This window comes from Pseudopodoces humilis, chromosome 8 (genome assembly GCF_049639895.1).
Source record: "Pseudopodoces humilis isolate 2021_Gansu_Grassland_sample_001 chromosome 8, ASM4963989v1, whole genome shotgun sequence".
Classification (NCBI taxonomy): Eukaryota; Metazoa; Chordata; class Aves; order Passeriformes; family Paridae; genus Pseudopodoces; species Pseudopodoces humilis.
Window position 1 is genome coordinate 4,015,240 of NC_142207.1, and position 12,370 is coordinate 4,027,609.

Below are 12,370 nucleotides of genomic sequence, written 5' to 3' on the forward strand. Positions count from 1 at the left end.
CAGAAAAACATAAAACTCAGAGGAAAATGCTATTACATATGTTACCTATAACAGGTTTCAAACCACTACATAATCATAAATCTATTATGATCAAAAGCTGGTTTCAGATCACCAGCTCTAGTCTGACTTTTGAATTTAGGGGTCAAAACATCTGATATTCACAGAAATACTCATAAACACACTATTGATCTGCTTCATGTGGTAAATACAAGCTGTCTATTGGCAAGCACCACTTCAGACCTTCATTATTTTTCTCTATTTTTTATTTCCATTTAAAAGAGGTCTTGTAAGTGCACAAAGGTGAAAGTGCTCAAGCGTGCTATGTGCAGATTTAAACAAGTTTTCCTGTGATCTGGATAGGCTGGATGAATATGGATTACCAAGGAATTCAGTGATGATATATCTTGGAAAACATCTTAAATCCAGTACCAAATTTATACCAAATGACACCAGTTATGGTTTGAATGGGTTAGCCACAGCTCCTCTGGGCAAGCTGTGCCAGGGCTCACCTGCCTCAAAGGGAAGAATTTCTTTCTAATATCAGATTTAACCCTGCCCTCTGTCAGTTTGAAGCCATTCCCCCTTTTCCTGTCATTCCAAGCCCTCGTCCAAAGTCCCTCTCCAACAATCTTGGATCCCCTTTAGGCTCTGTCACACTCCCATGTTGTACCTTAATTTCTTTCCACCATCTGCTATTTTTGCTTTTAGAAGATATCCTTCCTTCTCCACTACCTGCAAGAAAGAAAAAACAGAAGGTCATAACCATATTATTTATCCAGCTGAATAAAACCACTTAATACATGCATAGAAGTCTTCATCCAGCTTCTCTAGTGTGGGGCATCCTACCACAAATTCTTGGTTTCATCTCCTATTTTTTTCTGATATATCCCATTCTTTTGAATATTTTCAAACACTTAAAGTCAACTACTACACCAAATGAACCACCATAAAAACCTAAAAATTTTTATTTTGCTTCTTTTTTATTATATTTATTTAGAAGAAATTTATGTAAAAGTGAGCAAAAGAGAATTTTAAATACATTGCAGGTAAATTATGTTAAAATATCATTTTGTATTTTGAGTTTCATTGCTAGCTGTGAGGGACACACCACACTGAGGACTCTGTATGGGGCTGTGACACTTGATTGTAGGGTCCCAACACTGTGCTTGAGTTTTGGTCTATTAGAAGCAAGATCTAGGCCTGTTCTTTTTTTTTTTTTCTTTTTCTCATTTCTGTTTGAGCTCCTCCACCTCTCTGAATACTTTTCTGAAGCCAGGCCCCCTTGCAGACCCTTGGCTCTCTGATCAGCTGGAATATCCCATTGTACAGCTGGGATACAGCTGGGGTAGGGTTATTTTTGTCTATGTATATTTATATTAAAAAGCTAAAAACCAAACAAAGCAAGATGACTGTTTTTCCGCCAAACCCAATGACCTTCCATCTCATCAGGTCTCATTAACAAAGGATGTCTCAACCGTGTCAGTAATGGGAAAAAGAAACAAAATTGTGATTAAGAGTGAGTCTGGTTTTGCTTTCAAGCACTACTGAGCCAGTGCCCGACTCAGATATTAGAAACTCTACATGGTCTTTGTAGTAAATTGCATCACAAGGCAATTTCATAACAGTTTCAATAGAATTCTGCTGTCTTCAAAGCCATTAAATAGCAATAAAACTTGCTTTAACAGGCAATATAAGAATTTTTACACCAAACATGTCTGTTATTTTGATTGTACAAAATAGCATTTTAACAGTGTGGTATGTTTCACGATTTCCTCAGATTTTGTCTGTGGTTGATACACAAGTAATGACATTTATACTGTGTGGATATCTGTTTGTACCTATGGAAAGGCCTGTAGGCCCATGGACAGAGATTTAGGTGACATTCTCAAGCGGGTGCATGAGGATCAGAGTGCGTTTCATCTGTAATTTGTACTTATCTCATGTAAATTCCTGTCATGCATATCATTACCACAGAAAACCCAGAGAGAAAGTGTGCAGGGATTATTGTGCAGAGTTATGTCACTATTTATCTAGTGATGGATGGATGAACTAGCAGAGCTAAAATAAGGTTTAATCCCCATCTCCACCTACTTTTTTTTTTTCTTACCCACCTTACTTTACATTTTTGATATTTTCCCTCCCCTTCCAACCCTTCGTTTTTGTAGCATAAAACTTCTGGTGGTTGGTCAGGGCCAGAGACGCCAAGCAACATATGAGAAAAATTATTATTTTTAATATTTCCATCTGGAAACAGAAACTGGGAGGAGCATTGGCTAGCCATTCAAGCTGTTGATTGCTTCTCTGAATCAGACCCAAAATCTTGTGTTTTCAAAGTTTGCCAACAACCTTCCCAAACTGCTATCTTAACCAATCCAGAACTAAAGGAAAATATGACTTTTCAACATCAGGTGTGAATCACCTTTGTTGTCAGTCTTGGGGAGTTAAGAACTGGATGCGCTTCCAGATGAAAATGTTGCTGCTCAGACATATTTTCCTTATAATTGTCTTCAGCTAGGATATCAAATCCACTAACAAATATTTGGTATATAAAATATCCTGACTTAAATGACATAGCTCAAATCCACCATTTGCTGTAAATTAAATGGCTCAAAACTGAACAGTAAAAAACTACAAGAGCTGCAGTTAATATGAGCCCTCAGTGCTAAGAAAACTCCTTTCACATATATTGCTTTAATTGAATTAGTACAGGTGCTGTCCTTAAATAAAATTAGCATGGCCTCCTCTAATTGACAATGTGCACAGTTTTCTCTGTAATTAATATAAAGGGATGCAGTGGTTTAGCAAGGGCATGCATGGAATTATGAAAAAGCTAAAAAAACTACCACAAAGTCAAATAAAAATATATCTGGGATGACCCAAATATTTTTATAATTTCTGTTTGGGGTGTTGCATTCCCCTTATTTAACATCTGTTAATATCCCCTTTTCTATGCTACTTTTTTCCCAAGAAAAGACTTCTAGGACATCTCAGGTTCAGCTTGCAATACTTCTGTAAATGGATGATATTGGATTGAAAAGAATTCCAGATATATCCAAATGATAATTCTGTTTCTGTCTCAATAAATATCATCATCTGTTGTTAAGCTGCTGCCCTCCGTGCACCTCCTCAGCATGTGTAAGGTTGAGAAAATGACCTAAAATGCCCTGAAGAATTAGCATAGAAATAGGAAAATGGAATTATTTTGTGGAGTTTGTGTTGATTTGTTGAAGTTGTTTTTAGAAGAATAGTAAAAATGAGAGTACGCAGTGTAAATATTTGAGTTTCTAAATAAGAATTTTAAAAAAAAGACTCTCATTGTCATGAGCTAATATTGTTAGAAACTATAAGGAAACATAATTATCACTGTGTCACATACAGGTTTTATAATTTTCTTGAGTAGAATTCAAACCCTCTGAATGTACCTAATCCTGAAAAGTTTATGTAAGTAACAGTATTGCTGATACCAACCTTTCTTTATGAATCTGTATTTGCATATTCGTTTTATTTTAGCAGAAAACCATCTGCCAAGAAATTATTGTTTTTAATTTCACTATAATATTTCTTATACAAATTAATGTTAATATTAAAGACACCTCATTATGGGCAAAGAGGGGACAAAGCCTTTATAGCATTCCTTTATACTAAATATTAACACAGATGAAACCTCAGTCAAGTACTACAGAATTAACAGCAAAGTCAAACCATATAAATGACTCTGTACCTTCCAAAATTATCCTTTTTGTTGATTAATCAAAGTCCCTCACATGCCTTAACGTCTTGAGGCATCCAAATCCTCACGTATTCATTCTTTAGTGAGGCAAGAGCAACATTTACATTATAAACCTTTAAAATGACCAGAGTGATTTATCAGTTCTACAGAGCAATTCCTTACCGTGGGGTCCTGGCTACTGATGATGTCTGCAAACGTCAAGTTGTGCTGGGAAAGATTTCTTCTGTGACGATTTATCTGAAAAAGGAGAAGAAATTTTTACATTCAGAGAGGATTCAAATACATGCAGGTAAAGATGGGCCAGCAGATTTGATTACAGGGCACACACAGCATGCACTGGGTGGAGGTTTGGGGTTTCTTCCTGGTGTTCCTCTGAGCCCTGGGTATTTAAAATGTACAGCTGATTTACTCTGGTATAAAACTGGTATAAATGTGTTTCTTTGTGATGTCACATCGGCAAATTTACCTAAAAAAAAATAATCACCTGATAATAATAACTTAAATTATGTTGGTTTTTTTTTTTTCCCATTAGGAATCTCAAAATTGGTTTAACTGATTAGGTACTCTTAAACCTATTTTAGAGAAATAAGAAAGATGCTGATTAAAACCTCAAGGCCACAAAAAGCAAGTGAATGAAGAAACCAGAAAACAATTGAGCACAAGCACACCAAAACCCAGCAAGTTTAAACTGCTTTAAAGGCTGTTTCTGAAATCTTCATGACTGAAAGGTTACAGCAATACTGGACTGTGACACAACAATTGCTCCCAAATACTGGGTCCCTGATTTCCTCCAATTCTCCCTTTTCTTTGAGGAAGATAATGGAATCAACTGTGACTTAATTCTGAAAAATTATTGCTTTATACCAGAAACTATTAAAATGAAATAAAAGTTACTTCACAAATCAAACATTTGGCAGAGCTCAATAACATTTTACTTCCTCCAAAGTCTGCATCAAGGAGCAGATCACTCAAAAGTGTGTGCAAGTGTGTGTTTGTGTGTATATATATAAATAAAACTTTTACTGTTTAAATTCAATATCAGTTAAAAACAAAATAATTATGAGCTGAGGTCCTGTAAAATTCAGTGGTTATTTCCACTTTTAGCTGAAGCTACAAAGCAAACAACAAAATACAGTTTCAACTAGGTTCCACTGTATTCATCATAATGCATTCTCTTTTCCCCTATTAAAAGAGAGTTAACCAAAAATCATAATGTATTCTGTTTATATTCAAGTGTCTGAATATAGAAAATGTTCTTAATTAATCCAGAGGGCCACGCTCAAAACACAGTTAAACATATTATGATCCCATATATTTTCTCCACACATTGCTTTCATGTTTATTTGTAAGCACTAAGGTTTTTAAGCCTTGAAATCTATATCCTAGATATTGCTCCACTCTCCTAGTCAGAGCTAATGAGCTTAATGAATTACCAGTTCTAAATTTAATACAAACATTTCAAAGAAAGAGATAAAACATTCTTCACAATTCAAAAGTTTCTGTGACCTATTTATGAAGAATATCACTTAACAATTTCATTAAGGGTGAGTAACAGCTGGTGACATGGCTGTGTCCTAAAGTGTTTTTCTCTCTTAATATTCTGCATCTTAAGCAATCGAGCTTTCATAAGAAATACTTTAGTTAGTGGCAGTCCCTCCTTTGGGGAGAAAAAAAATGTCAGACCACATTTTCTGTATTTTGCAATCTTGTTTTCAGGAGTGTCATGTTCCTGTTTTATTAGCATGTAGGGTAAACAAGAATGATTTGCTGATGCTATTGAGAGAACTTCTAAGATTACAGTCCTTCTATTTAGATTTTGGATAGAGCTTAATATTAATGCAGGCAGAGACATGTATATAAATTCAAAATAAATTAATTCAATTTATCTTTTTCTTTATCTTTACTGTTAGACAACTCTGAAGGTTCTATAGTGCCTGAGACATATAGCTAAACTATTCAGGTCTAGATCACAGGAACTCTTTCTTACCCAGATCCCCCACATCCTAATTATTCCTTAACATACAGCAGAGCGCAATGACTCCTCAAATATATTCTTCACTCATCCAAATTAAATAACAAGGCACACCACCACTGCACAGCGCCTGCTTGAACATTCAGCTGCTCTCTCCAGGATCCCCACGTGGCTGCTGGGGGCCCTGTGTGCAGCTTTGTGAAGTGTGGAGCACCGAGCAGAGCTCTCGGCCGCCCTTTGGTTCAGCCATCAGAGCATTAGCAAAAGAAATGTTCATGTTTTTATACTTGCTAAAAAGGAATTTATCCGGAGCCCTAAACCCATCCACAATAGAACGAAGAAATGAGTAAAAAGTCCTATTTCTGTAGGACTAGCAAATTATTGGGGTAGTGGAATTAAAAGATACTATTCAAGATCTCCAGGAAATGTGGAATGATTGAGGAAAATTAAATTCCAAGTGTGGATGATACTATGTCCTTTAAGAAACCTCTTTGTGTATACAAAGAAGAAATGTTAGGGAAAACTGCATGCAGGCAAGGGAAAGAATAAACCTCTTACATAATTATTTAATTGATACTTTTGCTAAAAAGGTGTTCCTTTTTAGTAGCCCACCAACGTGCTAATCTCATGCAAAGAAAATCCTGAAGTTCCAAAGTCTGAACCTATTTACAGAAATAAAAATCCACAATTATGGAAGCCAAGATCCAGCTCTTCTGGAAAAACACCCCAAATATTTGGCTCACAAATGGAATTAATGGAAACATCAATAAAGTTCTTATTGATTTCTACCAGCTTTTTGGTTTACAAATAGAACTTTAAAGGAAATTATTTAAAACAACTTGGAAAAAAAAAAACAAAACAGAAGCATCAGAGGAAATATATTCTTTGAAACGGATTTGATAAATTTGCAGCAGGGCTGATAGAAATTTGGTCTTAAATATATTTTGGAAATACCATTGAATGAGTCAGTTACATCACTCCCCTTAAGATAAATCCATTTGATAGTTAAAATGTTCTCAGCAGAACCTGGGTGGCAGCAGTCAAGATAACCATGTTTCAATATACTCCCAATTTTCAATGAAGTACCAAAATATTCAAAGAGAGGTGTAGGCTCTCTTATTTTCATCCTTCATTCAGATTTTAATAGATAGACCATAAAGGGTTGAGGTTTTTTTTTTCCTCCATAGCTCCATTTGATTACCCTAATGAGCTCAAGAAAAACCTAAATAATATCTGTCACAAGTCCTCTACCTCACCTCCCAGGGTACGATGAAAGGCAGAGATTTACAGGAGAAGTTCGTGAGATCCCTTTTTGGGAAAGGCAGCTTATCAGCAGTTTTCTGATTTGATGAACATTCTTCAGTCAGCAACAATGTCACCTGCAGCACTAAAAATCCACTCTGCGAGCGCTTGCAAGTCTGTGGGCAAGTCTGGTTTTGTTAAATTCAGCCTGAGCAGCCCCCCCTTCCCTTAGCTAAAGGGGATCCATCTCCTACCAGAGTTATTTCAGCATCTAAGCACTAATCCGTCATCATCCTCCCCACAAAAGCAAAGCCTTCATTCCATGTGCCTGGTACCCCGGTGTGAAGGGACAACCATCTGACAACTGCTGTTTTAACAGGGAGGTAAAACACAGGAACCTGATGTTTCATTTAATTTCTCTCTGTGTTTCCCATTTGTTCTTTAAATTCTCCCTCTTTTTCCAGGGATTCATCACGGCTAAGTCAGCACTACTCTTTTCACACGGTGTGGAATTGATTTAAAAAGAAACTTGGAGGATACATTTGTTTTTTATTTCTCATTACAGGCATATTTCTAACCTAATTCATCTCGTCAATGAGAAGCAGCAGACTTCTTTTTGATTTCAACCAAACCTAACAAAACCAACCAGCATTACTCAAAATGCTGCTCCAGTGCAAAGTACAGACAATTAATTATTTCCTGAAATGTCATTCTGAATTCACTTGTATCCCTAAGTAATTAAGATAATTGTATGACCTTTCTAGGTGGCTTTCAAGATTGTCAAGTAAGTTATTCACCACAGATTATTTATCCACAAACACCACCTACAAGTAGCCTGGGAAAACCATGGTTTTCTCAAACAAGCAGCACCTGGTCCTACAGAGCTCTCCTTTGGATGGGAAACCCCAAACTGGCATCTACCTGCTGTTTTCTCCATCATTCACAGCATTGCTCTGCCAAGGAGAAGGTTCTCATGGAGGGTTTGATAGATTTGTACCAAAACCCTTTCATGCTGTTCATGGTTTGACCTTTCTTCTTAGGGCTCTGATTATTGTTTTGCTTTATCCTGCCGACACTGCAATCATCTATGTGGAGATTCCTTTATAAATAACCAAAGAAAGAGGGAAATCCCCTGCTGTGGAGCCCCTACCACTGCCTGATGCTCCACTCTGGACCCAATCCAGCAAAGCACTCTGCAGTGGCCTTAAGTGTTTTTCTGGATGGGGGCCAGAACACTCCATTCTTTAGAGGATCGAACTTACTGGTGGCAGCTTGAATGTTTTGTAATAAAAGTACAAACTAGTCACATAAACTTTTGTGGAAACCATGCCCTCCACAGAGAAGGAGGGGTGACACCTGATTTAGTGATGTCTGTGGTCATTTGGTTCCCAGTCACTCCCAAACTGCAGTGACAGCTCATAATCGCTTAGATAAAGAAACTTAACAAAACTGTATTGTAGCATTTCTTAATGGCCACATCCCTTGAAAGACACCCATGCAATGGCAATGGCAGGGACAATCCTGTAACATTTCACTCACTGCCATGCTCAAAGTGATTTGTTTTCAAGACCCTGTCTTGGGCAGTACGGCAAGTCCATCGTTATCTACAGAAATTATTTGGAAACAGCTGAGCTATGGTGTGATTTCATGTCAGCTGTGAAAGGCACTGAGAAAATCCCACAGGTCTCTCCACTCAGAGGTGCCCCTTTGTCATCTTCAGGGGCATCTCATGACATGAAAATTGGGAGAGCCTTCAAAGTGATAGAGGGTAGGGTTAGATTATAGGCCAGGAGGAAATCCTTCCCTCACCCGAGAGTGGTGAGGGCCTGGCACAGGGTGCCCAGAGAAGCTGTCCCAATCTCTGGAAGTGTCCAAGACCAGGTTGGACAGGGCTTGGAGCAACCTGAGATAGTAGAAGGTGTCCCTGTCCATGTCAGGAAGTGGCACTGGATGGCATACAAGGTACCTTCCAAGCCATACACTATTGCATGACTCGATTCAATTCTATTCATTTAAGACATGAATAGAGAAGGAATTCTTGTCCATTATCAAGGAATAAAGGGTGTCAAGAAACAGCATGAGCTCTCCCATTCCTCCCCCACACATACGATGCTCTCAGTGCATTCAAGCTGTGCCATCACCCAGCAGAAGACCTCTTTCAGCCCTGGGGAAAGCTGCATGTCCCAGTAGTGCATGTCCCTGCCCACAGTCACTGGCACACCTGCCTTGCTCTGGAGCCCTCCTACCACCACCCTCCAGAGCATTACATTAGAACCACATGGTTCATGTTTTCTTTTTCCCCTTCCTTGTCTCAAAGAGGTTTCTTCAGGAAAAAGGTAATGAGACTAAAGGCAATATGACATGACATTCGTAACATCTCTGCCTTTTTGCTAAGGCTTGCAGGAGAAAGAGGCACAAAGTACAGTTCCACTGCTGCCCCCACCAGCCCACATTTGCTCCTCACCCTCCATCCCCAGGCTCCCAAAAACTCATTACCACGCAGGTGACCGAACGCTTTGCTCAGGGATAGGAACTTGCATGGATGGAGCTTTTGTGCGCTGGCTACAGACCAGATAATCTCTCCATGCATCATTTAATAAGAAAACCACTTCACAGTCCTCACAGGCCTGTGTTACATATGACATACTCTCAGCAGAATCTGCAGCCTGAGATCAGCGGGGGGAAGAGAAAAAGCAGCAGGCAGGATTGTGTTGCCTTCGCCCTGCGTGCCTCCCTTTGAGCGCACTGCTCTCTACACTCAGCTCGCATCTCCAGAGCCTCTGAAAATAATGATAATGGTTTTGCTTCCCTTGACCTCTTGCTCCCTTATAAATCAGAATCCTATAGACCTTTCCCACAGTGTGAGGGCCCTCCTTTATATCCGAGCCTGTGAAGGTGGGTATTTTTTATCAAGGCAATATAACCACATGGGCGTGCTGCTCCCTGCCTTCAAGACTTGCTGCAGACGAGCACCATGGTGCCTCTGCTGGGGGAGTATCCCCATTTGTCTTCATTCATGAAAGAAGAGCAAAATAATTACTCAGATCCTAGTTTAAATTTCAGCCCAGTGTTAAGATGACCTCATTCTCTGTGATCAGAGAATCATTAATCATGAGTTTGATTAAAAAGCAGAGCCTGTTTGAAACTATGTTGCCTTCTTTCCCCAAATTATTGGAGGGGTAATCTAAATTTGGGATATCTGTTTGGGCTAATATTTTAACTCCAAAAATTAGCCTTCACTGTTACTTTTCTCCATTAATGGCTTGCTGTTTCCCAGGAGCAGATTTTTCCCTAGAGTGGGAGCCCTTTTGTTTCCTCTCTAGTCACTCAAATGGCCTTTGAAATTTGTCCAATTGATCCTTGCTTTGAGGGAGTCCCAGCTGATGTAGTTGGCTTCATTTTTAGCATTTTCAGGAGTAGGAGAAGTGCCAAAAGCCTATGTAGAAGAAGAGACAGCTACAAAAGGTTCTTACCACCCATATGTGTTCAAGAAATCCTAGGGCTGCTCTAAATTTGACTGTGGGTCACTCGGATTTGTGTACCTGGGGATCCAACACTCACAAAGGAACCAACAGCTGTGCTGCCTCTAATCCGCAGGATTTCCAACTGGAAATCAAACTGGAACCTGGTCTCTAAGCTTCAATATGCTTTAATTGCATTAAATACAATCCTCATTGATTCCAGGAAATAACATTAAAAGTGGGACTTTTGGTATATTTCTACTTGCTTTTTCTTGTTGTAATATGCAACAAAATGCAGCAATGTACACACTGTGACAGCATTTATCCAGCTATACATAAAAAGGTATATTATGAAATCTAATGTATTGATAAGTTTCCCATTCTGATCTTCCTACTCATCATGTAGTCGTTACTTTTGGTTCACTGTGATATTTGAATATATTTACCTAAACTGCTGCAGATAATTTGGTAAAATTACAGATGAGTAGTGCAGCAATGGTAGAGGAAATATGGAGTAAAACAGCAGGAATAAAAATGCAATAACTATCAGAGCTTCACTGTTCTTTGCCTCCAACATTTATGTCTGCAAAACTGCTCTTTGATGTTTATGGCTATGAAAGGTAAAATTCAAAGTTAATACAGATATAGAGTAGTGATAGATTATCTTTTCATGTCCCCTTTGGATCTTAGAAAAATAAAGACAATAAATGTGAGAACTCGGCTGTGACAGCAAACTGTGTCAGCAACTCTGACCTGAAATTGCACCCCAGAACTATAGTCTCATGGTAAAAGGAAAGCAAAAAAAACATCATTAAAACTTCCTAAGTAAATGTGCAAAAACATCTACAAGAATTGCCTTTACAAAATCACATTCAGCATATACACTACAATCAAAATGCTCTCAAAAGCTCTCTCCTGAAAGGACTGTCTTTCAGAAAAGCATAATTAACATTGATGTCACACTCCTGCAAGTCATCCGTTGCTGTTTGCCATATAAATACCCTTGTAGAAAATAATATTAATACTCCTAGACAAATGCTCAGTCCTCTCTAGCGTACCCCACACTAGCACATCTCTTTATCCTGCCTACCTAATTCCTTCTTTCAGATTTAAACAAGCCAAAAACTCACCTTATGCTACTGCAGCAGCAATTTTTATTTTTGAAGGTTAATCCAACTCAGCAGGATTTAGGGATGGCACTTTTGCTTGGTCGTAGGCATGTTGGCTCAGGCCAGACAGCTGTTTGGACATTCTCCACTGGGAATCTTGCCCTCAACACCCACAGTTGATGCACATACATGGTCTACTGGCTGCCTACTTCCATGCCCATCTGTTCAGATGGCATGGTGCCCACTCACAAGTTCGCTGGATCCTTGCCCTTAGTGTGTAGATGCCAGGCAATGATGGGCTTAGATGGGCAGCCTGCAAAATACTGAAAGTGATCATTTTTTTCCTGTAGGAAGTCCTTCCTCTGCAATAGCACTGAAGCATGGGCACCACATGCTACCCTACACTTAATAACACCTGTGGACATATATGTGCCAGCAATGGAAAGGGAAGGGGGGGGGAATGTACTCAGGGGGGAAATACAGACTGGAATGGTACAAAAAAATTGCAAGGATTCCTGTGTAAGAATATATTCTCCATTGCCCATGGCAGTGGAGGGACATCCAGGTTACTGGGAACAAAGTGTCTGAGGCATCAGAGCAGCACAGCCACGGCCACGCTGGCCAGAGCACCACCTGGCTTACCCTGATCCCCACTTCTGACACCCTGATCCCCACTTCTGACACCCTGATCCCCACTTCTGACACCCTGATCCCCACTTCTGACACCCAACTTCCCTCAAAACTACCCAGGGTACTGCACGCCACTCTGTAGCCAAAATGTACAAAAATCAAAACCAAATTGCACCAAAACCAGTGTGAACTAAACCCAGACCTGTCTAAACATCAATGCACATTC

At 39.1% G+C, this 12,370-nt stretch overlaps 1 protein-coding gene across 3 annotated transcripts in view; it reads right to left on the reverse strand.

Moving 5' to 3' along the window:
- The window catches only part of ARHGAP15 (Rho GTPase activating protein 15), a 322,272-nt gene that overhangs the window by 271,250 nt on the left and 38,652 nt on the right, over positions 1-12,370 (reverse strand). For all 3 annotated transcript variants that reach the window (XM_014249190.2, XM_088059241.1, XM_005519597.3), the window contains 2 exons: positions 3,893-3,967; positions 671-732 (listed from right to left, as the gene is read on the reverse strand). In XM_014249190.2, coding sequence (XP_014104665.2) covers positions 671-732; positions 3,893-3,967 — 137 coding nt within the window. The remainder of the gene's footprint in view (positions 1-670; positions 733-3,892; positions 3,968-12,370) is intronic.